Raw genomic sequence first — 17189 nt, 5'->3', positions numbered from 1 at the left:
AACAAGGATATCAGCAAAACCAGGTTCAGTAAGCTTATATGTAGCACCTGTGCTAGCGAGGATGGTGGAGCTTGGCATGGCTACATGAATCAGTCAGCGGATGGGGTTTACTACAATTCACGTTAACTTGACATAGGTTAACGTGAATACATATGTAGTCGTTACATATGTAGTCGTATGATACAGCCATTACATATGTAGTCGTAGGACTACATGTGTAATGGCTGTATCATACGACTACATATGTAATGTTTATAAAATTGGATAGCCAGCACTTCAACAATTGACGTTATCCTAAACATCAGGGTCTATTGAAAAGCAGTTCTGTGATTGCTGCCATGGCTCTGTGGCAGAATATTTGATTACCAGGCAGAATGCTGCTGCTAGATTCCCGCTGGGACACTGACCTTTATTCTTCGCTTTTTTCAAGTCAATGCTTCCTTTCCCAGGTTTTTCTTAACGCGACAGTGTTAATTACGAATGTTCTGAGATACTAGGTAGATATAAACTTTCAATCACCTGTGACACGTACCCGTCTTTGGTATACGGTTATGCACCAGGCCTGCCCCGCCGCGGTGGTCTAGTGGCTAAGGTACTGGGCTGCTGACCCGCAGGACGCGGGATTGAATCCCGGCTGCGGCGGCTGCATTTCCGATGGAGGCGCAAATGTTGTAGGCCCGTGTACTCGGATTTGGGTGCACGTTAAAGAACCCCAGGTGGTTGAAATTTCCGGAGCCCTCCACTACGGCGTCTTTCATAATCATATGGTGGTTTTGGGACGTTAAACCTCACAAATCAATCAATGCACCAGGCGTGTCGGTTGACGACATACGTGACAGAATTGTAGCGGTATTCATGTCATGACCAGCAAGCCATATTCGTTAAATCATCTTACCCTCCATATTTCGGTTTACCGCAAATTAATGATGCGATCACGAGAGCACACAAAAGTTGGTGGCTAGATAGATAGAAAGACGCTAGGTGTGCCTGCAGTACATAAAGAAATGAAGTAAGACTTTTAATATTTTCATAAAAATAAAAAATAAAAAGTTCAAATAATGGTGAATGCAAGACAATACGAAAAGAATGCGACGCGTGATCCCACAAAGTATTTCAAAAACACACAAACTCTGTTCTTGCGTTACGCTATCTTCAGCCAATGAATTAGTTATCTGACAAATTTTTAACTAAAGTGCAATCTTCTTTTACAAACTGAAAATTGCGTCTCGGTTGTACAATCAATCTGAGTTGCTCAATCAGTCTCGTTTGCGCATTTCGTCTCCATCGGATATTGTCTCGCTGGCCACTTGACCTGTTGGACATTCCGTCTCGTTGGACATTAAGGCTCTGAATTTGTTCAAAATGAAAACAGATGCGGTTTCCCTCGCCGAAGCGCGTCTTATGATCGAATTGCTCTTGCGGTTCTGGCATATAAAGCCGGTCAACATATACGGCAGACGCTATTGCTGCAAGGCTCCTGAATTCGTTTTTGATGCGAAGCATTTCTTAGGGAACTTCGGCGACTTTGAGCGTATCTATCTATCTATCTATCTATCTATCTATCTATCTATCTATCTATCTATCTATCTATATATCTATCTATCTATATATCTATCTATCTATATATCTATCTATCTATATATCTATCTATCTATATATCTATCTATCTATATATCTATCTATATATCTATCTATATATCTATCTATATATATATATATATATATATATATATATATATATATATATATATAATCTCGCTATCAATCAATCTAGCAATTAATCTATCTATCTAGCAATTAAGCAATCAATCAATCAATCTTGTCACGAACTCAGTATTCATCGCCTATACTTTACTCCCGTAACAATATCTGTCTGTCTGTCTAGTTGCCTACGACTTCTAGCTCTCCTGGGCATTCGGATAATAGTGCAGATACCAAAATTGGTATGGCATAACATGACTGCATGATGGGCAAATTGACTAGTCATAACATAAAAATCATGGCATGTATGTCTTGAGGTCATGATATACATTTCATGGTCTTGCTGCTCTTGCGGTGGTTTCGTTCAGATAATTTATTCCAAAACTGGCATGGAATGACATGACTTCATGAAGAATATAAATGGTAGACCATAACGTGGAAATCGTTACACGCATAACATGCAAGTCTTGACTACATGCCACGCTCATAGTGCTCTCACGGTCGTTTCGCTAGGTTCACACAGACCAAATTTGGTATTACGGGACGTGAATGGATGACGAAGGTATATGACTGGTGCAGACATAATAATGTGATGCGTGTTATGTAAAAACATCACTACATGCCATGCTAATGGATCGCTCACGACCATTTTGCTAGCTTCACATATACCAAGTTCAGCATTACGTGACGCCAGCGCACGATGAAAGTAAACGACACATCCACACATAACCATAATATTCGGGTCATAGAAAACATGACTGCATGCTACGCTCATCGCGTTCTAGCAGCCGTTTCGCTTGCTCCACATACAACAAACTTTGTATCACGTGACGTGAATAGACAACAAAGGTAAATGACACAAACAAAAGGCGTGGTTGGAACACACACCCGCTGATGGCTCAGCGTGGTACACTGGTGCGGTGCATCGGGCAAGGTTTCTTTTTTGTTTTCAAAGCCTAAACTTCATTTTACTGCGGCGGCTGTGGTAAGTGGCAGAGAACGTCTAGGTGTGCAGTAAACTACGTGACGAAATACTTGTCACATTGGCTGACTGTCTTATATAAGCGAACAAATGTGGCGGCCTGTGCGAGAAACAGCAGCATCGTCTTCGAAAGTGTGCAGTGCTTATTGTGGCGTGTAGTGTGCGTTGGAAGGCATCAACAATGCTAGTACACCTTTACGTGTGGTGACACTGAGAATATTGTTTCGTGTGAGCAGTGTGAAAAATTGGCAGATCACAAGTACTGTAGGAATCGATGCTATGCGAAGCACGAGTGAGGATGGATGACGTCAGTTCGAAATCAGCACAACGTTACGAGACGAATGTAAGTTATGCCATGGATGACTTTCATGTCATGAAATGTCGCATGTTTCGACGTGTCATTTACCTTCGTCCTTCGTTCTTGTCCCGTAATATGAAATTTTGTGTATGGGAAGCGAGCGAAACGGCCGCGAGCGCATTATGAGTGCGGCATGTAGCCATGGTCTTACATGACACTCATGTCAAGATTAACGTGTTTACATCAGTCATATACTTCCATCATTCATTCAAGTCCCGTAATATTGAATTTCGTATACGTGAAGCTAGCGAAACGACCGCGAACGCATCATGAGCGTGGTGGGTAGTCATCACTTGCATTACTTGCATGTCATGATTTTCATGTTAGGGTCTACCCCTCATGTTCATAATTCCGTCATGCCATACCATACCAGTTCTGCAGACTGAGTGAATGACTGAGTGACTGAGTGAGTGAGTGACACGGTCAAAATAGTCGAAGTTCGCTAAGAAATGCTTTGCATTTAAAACGATGCGTCTTGCTTGCGAAAACATTACCACTCCTTGTTGGCTGACGCTAGGAACTCGTTGACAATGAAACTTCTTGATCCGAGATTTTAGTGAAGGAAAGAATGCATTTGGCACGATCGTCTGCAAGTGGGTACATGTGAACGTTTGCGCTGCGTGCAAAAAAAAAAGTGCATCAACTCGGGCTGAAAGATAGGACTATCCTTGACAATATGCCTGCTTAGCACCGCTGAAGCTGCGCACACGCTTCATGACGGCGAGTAGGCCAGTTCAATAAAGGTATAACTCGTGTTATCGCAGACCTCATATCATCTCAATATAAACAGTGGAGATTATTTTACAAGTACTTCGTACTAACGGCTCTATCTTTACGAATAGACAATGCTCACTACAAGTTCTTAAAATCAGGTGTAAAGGCACAATCTTTATATTCATATACGTTGTAGGCGTCAGATGCAGCGAGGTAACTGCGCAAAGGTTTGTGTATGTAATTAGGTATTGGGTTTGAAATCGCATAAATTTTCAGTGGGCTATCGGGAACGCCGACGAAAACTTCGCACTAGTTCTCACAAGTATTTATTAACCTCAGCCTAACGCACAGCAAAAAGTGTTTTCTTGTTTTAAATTTCCTTTTACCCTCATTCATAATCGATCAAAATTTTAGGCAGTGAGTGAGAATCTTGTCCATGGCCTCGCGCACGGCAGCCCAATGCGATGCTGCCATGAATGCTATACCTTATTTAAAACTGCATTGCACATGTCACGACGAAAATCGAGTACATTTACACCCAATATTTCTGTCAATATTTTTTTCAAATCACCCGCCACCATCAACATGCAGAGCGGTCACCTTCGAAGAGGACACGATATTTTTTATTGACTGTCATCTACGATGGGAAAATCACCACATGTTAGCCTAACAGCATGGTGCGTAAGAGGCATTCACTCTTCTTTTTGGTGGTTTTAAAAAAGGAATTCATTTATATTTCTGTTGAAAGAATGCAGACACACCCACCCTGCTATGCATAAAGGTCCCGTTGGCGAAAATTTCTTGCCAACTAGCAGCTACGCCGAGGGAAGGATTGGTGGGCGTGGTGCTTGCAGTGACGTCACGCTGTTTTCTATCAGGCCTACTGCGAGTCTTTTCTATTAGTCTACTCTAACTCATCGGCTCGTTGTTTTCACCTTTGTTTCGCTGCCAATCTGTCTAATTTACGAACGGTGTCCCTTGACTACTTCCAGGTTGAGGAACTACGCCTTGTCGACTGTCGGCTTCCATCGTTCTCGGACTTTGTACACATTGGAGGCGTACTGTGGAGCAACGCCAACCTGCGCTACCTTGTGCTCCGGGACAGCGTATTGCCTTTCGGCACGACAGGACTGATAGTGAGTTCGCAAAGCCCTTTTGCTATAAGAGAACTGCTTATTGACATATAGCTAGAACTTTCTGAAGAACTTAATTTGCCCCAACATACACACATACACACATACACAAGGAAGACAGCCTGCCCGATCAGCAATGTGGACAACTGAGCGAATGGGTGATTTATCATCATCTAGTACGGCAGCACATGGGATTAGGAAACGCACTTGGAGCAAGTGTCATGTTGTCTTTTGTTTTGTTTTGTTTTTGTCCAGAGCATTGCTTCACCTACACAGAATGACGACCTTGCCCATCCCTTTCTTTTTTGTGTGTTTCTCTTACTTCAAGCCAAACTATGTAGAAGAGAAACGAGAAAAAAAGGAAGGCAGGGAGGTTAACCAGATGCTAATATCCGGAATGCTACCCTACACTGGGGTTGGAGAATAGGGGGTTGAAAGAGAAAGGGAGAGTTAAAAAAATAAGAGAAAAACACCGACACAGATTCACACACAAAATCAGTCCACTCAGAGGCGTTCTGACAGGCCAGTAGTTCGTAAGAAGCCCAGTAGTGCTTGCATGGCTTTTTTCTGTGACGATGAGTCATTACGATGGCGCAGTATACTTTCTTCCGACAGCGGCTGGCCATCTAACCTGTATAGTTTATTGGAAAGCTGTTGTCTTTCCAGGTTGTACTTCGGGCAGTCACACAGGATATGTGAATGGTTTCTTTATCTCCGCAGTGTGCACAGTCGGCGGTGTCAGCCATACCTATGCAGAACGTGTACGCGCGGGTAAACGCGACTCCCAACCATAGTCTGCACAGAGCAGTAGCATCGCCTCGTCGAATTTTTGTTGGAAGCTGTATGCTTAATGTTGGATCAAGGTATTGTAATCTTGCATGCGTAACAGGAGGCTCATTCCAACGAGCCATGGAGCATTGGCGAGCGAGCATGCGGAGCCTCCTAGCAGCGTCCGTCCTTGAGAGAGGTATTAACTGGTTGTTGTCTTCTGTATGGGCTGAACGGGCAGCTTGATCAGCTCGTTCATTACTAATAATTCCACAGTGGCTTGGCAACCACTGAAATATAACGTAGTGCCCTTTCTCTGTTATATGGTGTAGCATTTCTGCTGTTTCAAATATGAACTGCTCGTGTGGACCACGGCGTAGATTTGACAGAAATGACTGCAGTGCCGCCTTGCAGTCGCAGAAAATCGTCCACCGTTGCGTGCTTTGGTCGTTAATGAAACGCAGCGCAGCGCGATGCGCTGCAAGCTCTGCTGCCGTTGTTGTGGTTGCATGAGCTGCTCTGAATTTGATGGTTGTGGCGTGCGTTGGAATAACGACCGCCGCAGTTGAGCTGTTTGGCAGGACGGAGCCGTCGGTGTAGACGTGGGTGCAGTCTTGGTACTTCTCGTACAGCAGAAGTAAGGCGAGCTGCTTGAGGGCTGGTATTGTCAGGTTGATGACTGGCTGTTTGAGGCACCATGGAGGAACTGAAGGTCTCGCCGCGGGCGTAAAACCAGATGGTAGAGAGTCACCATGTGCAGTTATTGTTCGACAAAAGGAAGTATGGGGTCTATCCGCTGGTGGAGAGGCTAGGTGGTCATGGGGTGTCCGGCCCACGTGCCTTATGTGTGTCTTCAGAGCTTCAATTTCAATATGGGTCTGCACGAGGTGGTCTTTGGCTATAGCTATAGTCGCCATTGTTGAGGCACCCTGAGGCAGACCTAGACATATTCGAAGAGCCTGTGCCTGAACGCTTTGTATCATGCGTCGACTTGTTTTACTGGCGTTTGATAATGCAGGCAGACTGTATCGTAAAAAACCAAGGAAAAGCACCCTGTACAGTCGTAACATAGCATTAGGCTGCATTCCCCAAGTCTTTTCAGCGAGAAACTTGAAAAGATGGCATATGCCTGTCGATGGTTTTTTTTTTTCAAATACGACACATGAGGGCTCCATGATATGTCTCTGTCGACTATGACACCCAGAATATTGTGAGATCGACGATATGGTATATTTTGACCGTTAATTGGCACTCTGTAATTCTACATGGGTTTGCGCATAAATGCCAGAAGAGCGCACTTTCCGGAGGAAATTTCTAGGCCTGGATTGCGTAGATACAAAGCAGTTGCAGTAGCAGCTCTCTGTATTCTCGCTCGTAACTGCAGGCGAGTTAGCGCAGATGTCCAGATGCAGATGTCATCAGCGTATGTTGATTGATAAATGTTGTTTGGTATGTGCGTATGGAGAGCAATTAGTGTTTTATTGAATAGCACGGGGCTCAGTACACCACCCTGAGGGACGCCACAATAACTGAAATGTGTAGACGTGTTCCCGGTCTCGGCACTCACAAAATAGGATCGCATTTGGAGATAACTGCGCATCCACTTAAAATTCGGCCACCCACTCCAATCTCTCCTAGTGTGGTAAGGACGGCTTCATGTGTAACGTTATCATAGGCTCCTTTGACGTCAAGGAACAGAGAGGCGCAAAGACGCTTATGGCCTTTCTCGTGTTCAACGGGCGTGATTAGGTCGATGACGCTATCGATCGATGATCGACTACGTCGAAAGCCAGCCATGGCATTTGCGTAGATCTCATGATACTCCAAGTACCACTGATCTCAATAATCTTAGCGATGGCAACCGATAATTTTCTAGTACAGGATTCTCATAATCTTCAGAAGGAACAATAAAAGATTCATTTAATTCGACCACAAGTATTGGAAGCGTTTATAATGATCAAGACACATAGTCGTTGGTGAGGGGCTCGCCATAAGTGGTCTGTTTTCAGGCCAAGGTCTTCCTTATACAATCTCAGTAATTTACGAATACTGTGATGGCTCTATTACGACAGTCTTCTGCAGTCAATATAACAGTATTGTAGAACTAAAATGAGCGTAGAATCACGTCGTTTCCGCCGAAGAATATGCATAACACTGTATAACACTGCACGTGAAGCAGCCGGACACTGGGAGTGTTAAATGACTTAAACACTCCGGTTTATAAAGCCCCATTCATAGATCAAAAATACTGGGGTTTCCCATTCATTCGTTTTTACAACGCAAACAGGCTTATGGTCCGGGGGGGGGGGGGGCATATTTTTATTTTCAAGGTGAACGCACTTCCCCCCACAAACACGCACACTCGGCCGGTGGGCTGAAAGCAGTGCAGCAGCCATCTGACAAGCGCTGGAGTTTGCTTTTTTTGGCAAGAGCGCCTAGTGTGGAGAATTCCCAACTCCCGTTTTTCGCCTAATGATTGAGTCGCGATTATTCGATTGACGTGGCACACGCCGAACAGGAAATGGGAATCGGCGTACTGCTGCACGTATTTTCTCGGGACACAGCGCGTGATGGGTCATCGCCCTGCTCGGCGTAGCTTTTTGGCACGTGATTCGCGAACTATCGGCGTTTGAAGGTATTTTCCCGAGAGTCAGCGAACATTCACTTTGATTTTTTGAGGTTACCACTCTTCTTTCTTCAGTTGTATTGCGCATTAAGAATATGGCGTCATATTGAAGACGCGTGCATCCTGCCTACTTTTTTTCGGTTAAGTAGGCGTGAAAATACATATAGCGGGTTTCTACCTCATGATCGCATTGTAATGAGTAAATGTTCAGAGTCACATCTAGTAATTTGATTCAAGGTCGCATATTAATAATCCTTTACATCACGAATTATTTTTGAAAAACTGTTTCCAAAATGTCCATTTTCTGAGGGGTTGGTAAGATCAGCACATTAAGTAAATGCCCTCAGTACACTTCGAAAAATATTTGTTCATAAGCATAGGTTCACGTCTAGACAATCTGATCATCCCAAACAACTTCTGTGGCCTGCGAGAAAACGTTGTAAAAAAACTGGCTTTCCTGGGTATTATAAAATGTGCGCGTGTGCGCGTGCGTGTGCGTCCGTCCATCAGTCCGCTATAGACCTTTTCGCTTTGTACATAAACATCTTCAGGATGGCTTCCGGTTTTAGGCACCAGCGTAGCCTTTGGAATATAGTATTCGCAGATAAAACACCTTAGTGCGTAGCCCGCTTATATTCAACAGTTTTGTTCCTCTGTCTAGTCAAGCACTTCAAATAGTTGACTTCAAGCTACAAATTACATTACAAGAGTTATTCTTTAACTTCAAGCGCCTTTCTTTTAACTGAAAGCGGAAATGTAGATTTTCTTCACTCCTGCACACCTTAAAAAAAGCCTGCTTCACATGTACTGATGGGCTGGTTGGTGAGAAAGGATCTATAAATTAGGCAGCGCAACAGCGCTTGTGTTTGCGTCCTTCCTATGTGTGTTTTTTGTAACCTTTTGTGCACTGCTCCATTAAAAAAAACTAGCTTTATTATTTGGTCTTGGAGAGTAATTATTGAGGTGACCGCGAGTTTTTTTAATAGCAACACGTGCCGCTGCTCTTGCTATGCTGAAACGGATTGATAAGACGAATATTATATTGGGCGCCACCCTATGAGGGTCTCTGCTCAGAGGAATGGAGGTTTAAAACTCTCCTAAAAGCTACTATAGGAATACAAGGAAATCTAAACTGTTCAAAGCTTCTCTTAAAAGCTTTTTTTAAAAGCTTCTCAGCCAACCACACTGGTAATGGTCGATACTGTAATCAATTCTGCAAATGTACACCAGGTTTACTATAGGTGTGCTTATAGTTTTGCGATGCACCCTAGCCCTTCCATCTCCTATGTTCATCTCATACGGTTCAGAGACCGCCCCGGAAAATCATCGGTCTAGGGTTTCAATCCCTCACCAGCGTAACTAGTTTTTCAACTAAAGCGCTTCCTTTTTCTGGCATCTGTCGTAACTTTCATGTAGACCTTAGAGCTACAAACAGGTGAGTGCCATATATTTTTAATTCCACCACATATATAACCCTTGCATTATAAACTTGGCTGCCTTCGACGATAGATCACTACCTAGTGAGGCTAATTTAGCTGTGCTATTCGAAGGATTGGAGGATATTAAATGGAATGTCATAGGGCTCAGCGAAGTTAGGAGGACACGTGAAGCTAATACAGTGCTGAATAACGGACACGTCCTATGCTACCGTGGATTAGTCGACAGAAAAAACTAAGGCTGGGTTTCTCATACGCAAGTATATCTCTGGCAACATAGAGGAATAGTACGGAATCAGTGAGAGGGTGGCAAGTATCATAATTAAGTGTAACAAAAGGTACAAAATGAAGGTGGTACAGACCTATGCGCCTACATTGAGTCATGATCATTTGCTAGAACACTTTTATGACGACGTAGATTCAGCGCCTAATAAATTAAAGGCACATCATACTATTCTGATGGGTGACTTTAATGACAAAGTAGGCAAGAAACAGGCTGGAGACCATATAGTGGGTGAATATGGCATCGGCTTAAGAAATTAAAGAGAGGAGTTATCAGTAGAGTTCACAGAGCATAATAATTTACTGTTCTTGAATACCTTCTTTCAAAAACAGGCTAACCGTAAGTGGATGTAGCGAAGTCCTAATGGCGAAACTAAACATGAAATAGACTTCATATTTGTGCACATCCAGGCATCATAAAGATTGTAGAAGTAGTTGGGAAGATCAGATGCAGTGACCATAGAATCGTAAGAGCTTGTTTTCATCGAGATTTTCAAACGAAGTCAAAAACTGATACGCAAGAAGCCAATTAATGTACTGGTGGAGAGAGGGAAAGAACATAAATTTATATTTTTGCTTCAGAATAGATTCGAGGCACTAAATGAGATAGCCGACCCTAGCGTTGACACAATGAATGATAATCTTCCTAGTATCACCAAAGAGTGTGAAATTGAAGTTGGAGGTTCAGTCACTAGACGGAAAACTGGCAAACTATCTCAGGAGACGAAAAATCTTAAGAGACGACAAACGATGGAAGTCTCAAATGCAACCAACAAAATTGAGCTACTGGAGCTTTCGAAGTTAATCAGTAGGCGCAAGGTAGCCCAAACCAGAAGATATAACATGGCAGGAATTGACCAGTTTGCGAAAAACGCCAGAAGCCTAAAAGCTGCGAAGGCAGACTTGTGTATAGGCCAAAATTGAATCTATGCATTGAGGAACAAGGAAGGCAATGTCATAACCAATATGATTAGGATAGTCGAGGGGGCGGAGGAGTTGTACAGAGAGGTGTACAGAAGCCAAAACAACTAGGATTACATCATGAAAAACAATAATCGTCCGAAGGAATTTGACATCTTACCAATAACGATAACGGAAGTAAGGAAAGCTCTAGAAGGAATGCAATGAGCAGCTTGTGAGTATGAGGTAACAATGGACCTCCTGAAAGATGGCGGGGAAATTCTGTTTGAAAAAAAAATTCCATGCTAATACGAAATGCCTCTTGATGGGAAGGGTACCAGAATCTTGAAAGAACACCAACATCATCCTAATTGATTAGAAACGAGATGTCACAGACTTAAAAAATCAGGCTGATCAGATTACTGTCCGTTTTCTACAAATTATTCACAAAAATAATAGCTAATAGAATTAAGGCACATTAAGGCTAATAAAATCAATCAAAAGACCAAACAAGATTCCGTACAGGCTACTACGCAATAGACCATAATCATACTGTTAATCGGGTAGTAGAGAAATGCGCGGAAAACAACCAATTCCTATACATAGCTTTCATAGATTACGATAAAGCGTTTCACTCAGTTGAGACGTCAGCAAACGCAGGCATTCCGGAATCAGTGTCGAAGAGCCCTACATAAACACACTGGACGAAATCCAAATTGGATCCACAGCTACCATAAATTTCCATAATTAAAGTGACAGAATTCCTGAACAGAAGGGTGTAAGGCAGGGAGACACGATCTTTCCAATGCTATTTACTGTGTGTTTACAGGATGTTTTCAGGACCCTATATTAGGAAGAGTTAGGAATGAGTTAATGGAGAATATCTTAGTAACCTGCGATTTGCTGATGACATTGCCTTGATGAGTGGATGAATTACTTCTCATGATTACAGAACTGGACACGGAAAGCATAAAAGTAGGTCTGAAAATAAATATGCACAAAACTAGTGTGCTACAGTCTCGGCAGAAAACGGCACTTTGGAGTAAGTGGAGAGACGCTGGAAGTTGATAAGGAATATGTCGACTTAGGACAGGTAAACTAACTGCGGAGCGGAACCATGAGAGTGAAATAACTTGATAAATAAGGATGGGATGGATCAAATTCAGCAAGCTTTCTCAAATCATGCATGGCGATCTGCCACTAACCCTCTAGAGGAAGGGATATAACAGCTGCATTTAGCCAGTACTTAGCTATGGAGCAGAAACCTGGAGACTTACAAAGAGGGTTCTGCTTAAGTTGACGACGACGCAGCGAGCGATGGAAAGGAAAATGATACGTGCAACCTTAAGAGCAAGAAAAGAGCAGAGTTGGTCAGGGAACAAAACGGGATGAAGGATATCGCAGTTGAAATCAAAAACAAGTGGACATGGTCCGGGCACATAGCACACAGACAGGATAGCCACTGGTCCACAAGGGTAACTGGATTCCCAGAAAAGGCAAGCGGGTTAGGGGGAGACAGGTGGGCAGATGAAATTGAGAAGTTTCTGGGTGTAAATTAGCAGCAGTAGCAGCAGCAGCAAGCACAGAACCGAGTTGAGTGGCGGAACATGGAAGAGGCCTTTGTCCTGCAGTGGACGTAGTCAGGATGATGATGATGACGACGACGACGACGATGATGATGATGATGATCATGATGAATGTTAACGTTGCATAAGCGTCGTGCACCGATTCGGTATGGAAGAGCATAGATATTAACAGTAAACTGTAGTAAACGCATTTTATCCACCGACAATCGGCCCAGACCACACGCAACGAAGCGCCGCTGCGTGTATTTGTAGACGCGCCACCGACCGCTTATCCACACTTTCATGGGAATGGTGCTGCCACCCATAGGCGTATCAGCCGGGGGGTGGCAAAGGGGTGCTAGCCCCCCACTGTGAAAAGTTGGGGGGGGGCTTTGCCCCCCCCCCCTTTTTCGACAGTTCTCGCTTGGCTGCACGCTGAGGAAACGGAACAATTAAACGAAGTTTTTGTTCACCACAGTAATCACTGTTATATTGTTACGATGAAATGAAAATACTACGATTGAATGTTGCAATACAGTGAAATTTTCCTAATATTTCTGGTGTGACAGTTTTTCTTGAAGGCGGTTTGCGGTGCGTTCCACCTATGCGACGTTTTCGTGCCTTGTGCTCTGGCATTGCAGAGCAGGCTAGCGCTGAACAGGGGCCCTCTAACATTACATCACTTGTTCATGCTTTTATTCTGCTGCGACTAACCGATGCAGTTATGCAGGGAAATGAATAAACCTTTTATGGACCAGTAAGAGCCTTTGCTGCTTCAGAAGAATCATTCTCTTTCATCGAAAAGGAATAGAATCACGGCAGTGAGACGATTATTGTGAACATTTTCAAATGTTTTAGTTTTGCTGTAGTCTCCAATCACCCCAATCCGCCTTGCTTGTGATATTTAGAGCGATGGCGGCAGCTTGCAAAGTGGTGACGCATGAAGCAGTGGATTCGAGCACAGTGGGGAAACTCAGATTTTAATTTGCCCCACAACTTGACCCACCGGCCCAATGTGAAGGTGAAACACCGTGGTTTCAAATGCAAAGCAGCTCTTTGGCCAGCCTGTGTATAGCTGGCCGTCGTGTCTCCGTGCCAACACGCCGCACCACGTTCCAACTGCCACAGTTGTTGGAACAATGCCAAGTAGGTCAAGGCGCAGTTGCGCGTTGACGTCACTTTCTCGCTCAGTCGCAGCAACTGCCGGCTCCTTCCAACACCCCGTGGTAGTGTTGCTCCTCAACTCGCTCGAAACACACTTCGCTGCAAATTATACTAGCTCATACGAATCTATCTCACCAGCTGCTAAAAGTAGGCGCTACTAATGTGATCAGCGGCTAACCTACTTGAATTACATTTAGGAGACGCTCTCCAGCTATTCAAAAAAAACTTTTCTGTGTTGTTTAGCTCGTGAATGCGCTGTTTAATGTGCATGCACTGTAATAAGCACTATGCCATTTGACAGATTCGTGATGTACCGTCACAAGCAGGTGATCTTGTGGCACACAGAAAATTTTCAATGCCGAAGAATCAGTGGTTTGAAGCTCCTCGAGGCGCTGACAGGTAGCTACAACATCGGCTACGGTCTGGGGATTCTGCACCACAAGCGCATTAAAAGTGACAGTCGCAATGCCTTTTAGCCGGTGGCACACACGGTCGTTTTCCGCCATATGGTTGTCGATGCGGCGGCAAAGGGCGAGAACATCTTCAATGTAAAAAGTGTAAGACTCGCCGGGGCGTTGAACACGTGCACCAAGCCTTTTCTTGGCGATATCCGAGCGCACTGATGGGTTGGCGAATATCTGGCGGAGCTGGTGCGTAAAGGCGGGCCATGTCAAAGAATCTGTAGCGTGGTTTAAAAACCACGTTTTTGCGACGCCGTTCAAGTAGAACGCAACATGGGTGAGTTTCGCAGGCTCATCCCAGTTGTTAACACTCACGCGGTAATACTCCCAGAGCCAGTCTTTAACGTCTTCACTCGGAAGCCCTGCGAACAGCGGAGGATCCTTTTGAGGGCTGGTGACCAGGTGAGAAGGGTTTCTGGTGGTGGGAGCGGTGGAGCAGCTGCTGCGCTGGGCTGGTCGGCTTGCGACATTACCGAACCCAGGTCGTTTAAGTGGCGGCCTGAACGGAGCTCCAGGGATGTGTTCTAGAAGACGCTGGGGTTGTCCGAGAGCACGAGAGGACGCAGGAATCGGGCAGCACTCTCCACCATTTGTAAGATGGCGTCCAGTACCCTCAAGACTCTTCTTTATTGTCTAGAGTATCTGCCCCACAACCTAAACTGGATTGGTTATGATGAGTATGTACAGATGAAAAGATGGAACGAGTAATGATGCTCACAATATATATATATATATATATATATATATATATATATATATATATATATAACATGGATGTATATTAGTATGACCGTGAGGTACGTTTGCCCCCCCCCCTCCCTCACGGCAGAGTTGGAACGCCTGCTGCCCTCTTATAGCACTATCTCGCCGCCACGAATAACGTGGCAACGGAAAGCACAATACCGGGTTGATTGGTGGATCATGGCAAAGGCCTTTGCTATGAAGTGGGCGTAGTCAGGCTGATTATATGATCATTATTATTATTATTATTATTATTATTATTATTATTATTATTATTATTATTATTAAACCCTATTCCACCTTGCTATTTGCAGTAGAAGTGATTTGCCACAGAACATTCCTGCGCGCAATGCTTTCGTTGCAGGACAACTTAACCCGCGTCACGCGGCTCGAGTACTTGTGCCTGCTCACGGATGCTCTCCTATCACATGACAACGCAACCGAACACGCTAAACAACTGGGCACGAGGCTGCGAAGGCTCAGCTACCTGCACGTCCACTACCGGCACTGCGTGGACGGCTCCCAGCAGAAGGTCTCGTGGATACGCCCAGCGGGGAAGCCAAATGGCGGCCACGTGGTTGTGAACGCACCTTGCCTCCTCTGCTCCACTGCCACCTTCATAGGGCTCAACAAGCCACGAAGCCGGCGTTGAGTGTGCGCGCTGCATCGCCGACATGAGTGTTTTGGTCCAACTATGCGTAAAGCTTTCGGATCTCTTATGCAACCACTCCAACCAACAGGGTACCATCGTACCCTCAGCGGGGAAGAATGAGCAGAGGCGTAAGCGACGTCATCTGCGTTAAAGCTGTGCCTAGAGACCAACCTTCTCAGCCTCTCACCCACCCATCTCGGTGACTGCCTTTATTCTTATCCCTTTCTGGCGTGAAGACACAGGTGGCAGTAAAGACTCTGAACCAAGTTTTCTTGGTTCAGAGTTTCTGCTAAGACTACGAAAAAAACATTTTAAGTCCGCTGGTGGTCAAACAAATACCAATGATGATCTTATCTATCATCCATCTTATCTATCAAACTTCGATTACGTAATCCCTCAAATGTTTTTATATTGGCTCTCATTATCTGAGTCGTGTGCTTTCAGGATTATTCTGTAATAACCAACGAAGAAGAAACATCGTGTGGAGCTCCAAGATTTAAATACCCAAAACAAAAGACCTATTTCCGCAAGAATTAAGTTGTTCGAAATATGGCGCACCGAATAACGTCGACATTTTAATATTCATGACTGTTGAATGAGACGAATTCATAAGCGAAGACTTCGCACCGCACGCGGGCACAGTCTATTTACAAGACCCAATTTATCCAAGCAACTAAGCCGAGGCCTGTTCGTGTGTGTGGCTCAACTTGGCTATTTCTTTTTGAAGCATATTTGCACATGCTCCTAGAAGTATATTCAACAGTTTTTTTTCTCGCTCAACACTAGCCGCAAAGGCTGGAAGTTTTCCGCAAGGTGAGCACGTGCACTAAGCCTTTGTGAAGCTGTGTGTTTTACTCGGGAGTTTTTTTTTTACTTTCAGGAGGCTTGAACAAGATAACGTTGCGCAACGCAGAAATACCTTGACGTTCAGGTAGCTCATATTGGCGTCATCCACAAATGAAAACGCCGGAGTTCAAACTTGTCTAGAGTTAAAAGTGAACGCTATAGAGGCTGCTCTTTTTTCCATCTTGACCTTCAATGTGGCAGCCACATTGCTTCCATGTCAGACGCTTTCGCGTGGTTGTTTTATCTTTTTTTAGTAGCAGGCGGTGGGGCCTGGTGTGTCTATTCTAGTACACAATAAAATTCTGCTTTTAGGCATTAGGCTTTGTATCACCGAAGAAAGATAATGCAATAAACATTTCGAGAAAACTGTGCGTGTTGTTTTCAAGCACGAGTATATGACATACGCACTATTTCAGTGAAGTCTGTGGTCGTACTCGTACTCCTGTTCACAGGCGTTCAATACGAGTCTCGCTCGTACTTCTTTGAAACACGCATTCCTCCTTGCGGTGTCAGTGCTGCAATTCATGCAATTTCGTGGGCGTCGGCTGCGAGAATGTGTAAAAAGGGCCATTGTTCCCTCCTTCCATTCCTAAGCCACACAAGCGCTCCACCCTCAAGCAGCCACCATGCAACGCTTAGTTTGTAATCCCGACACGAAGTCCTGCCGACGCCCTTGAAATAGGCTTTCTGAAAGGATTAAGGTAGTAAAACAGCGCTAAAAACATGGTCAATCCCTCCGTCATTAGAATCGCTACAACGCGAAAAGACGACTTCTCCTTACAGCAGTAGTTCCGTGCTTACTGTACATTAATATAAGAGAGCTTGTACAATGTTGCGGAAAATGCTGTAGGGCCCGTGTG

The 17189-nt window shown here is 44.3% G+C and overlaps 1 protein-coding gene across 1 annotated transcript in view; it reads left to right on the top strand.

Moving 5' to 3' along the window:
- The window catches only part of LOC119160914 (uncharacterized), a 28273-nt gene extending 11575 nt beyond the window's left edge, over window positions 1-16698 (top strand). Inside the window, exons 2-3 of the mRNA XM_037413187.2 lie at window positions 4748-4891; window positions 15196-16698. Coding sequence (XP_037269084.2) covers window positions 4748-4891; window positions 15196-15483 — 432 coding nt within the window. The 3' untranslated portion in view covers window positions 15484-16698. The remainder of the gene's footprint in view (window positions 1-4747; window positions 4892-15195) is intronic.
- Window positions 16699-17189: the final 491 nt, after the last annotated feature.

Source organism: Rhipicephalus microplus, chromosome X (genome assembly GCF_043290135.1).
Source record: "Rhipicephalus microplus isolate Deutch F79 chromosome X, USDA_Rmic, whole genome shotgun sequence".
NCBI classification, from domain to species: Eukaryota; Metazoa; Arthropoda; class Arachnida; order Ixodida; family Ixodidae; genus Rhipicephalus; species Rhipicephalus microplus.
The sequence above is the reverse complement of the archived record's forward strand: the minus strand, read 5'-3'. Positions and strand labels throughout refer to the sequence as shown.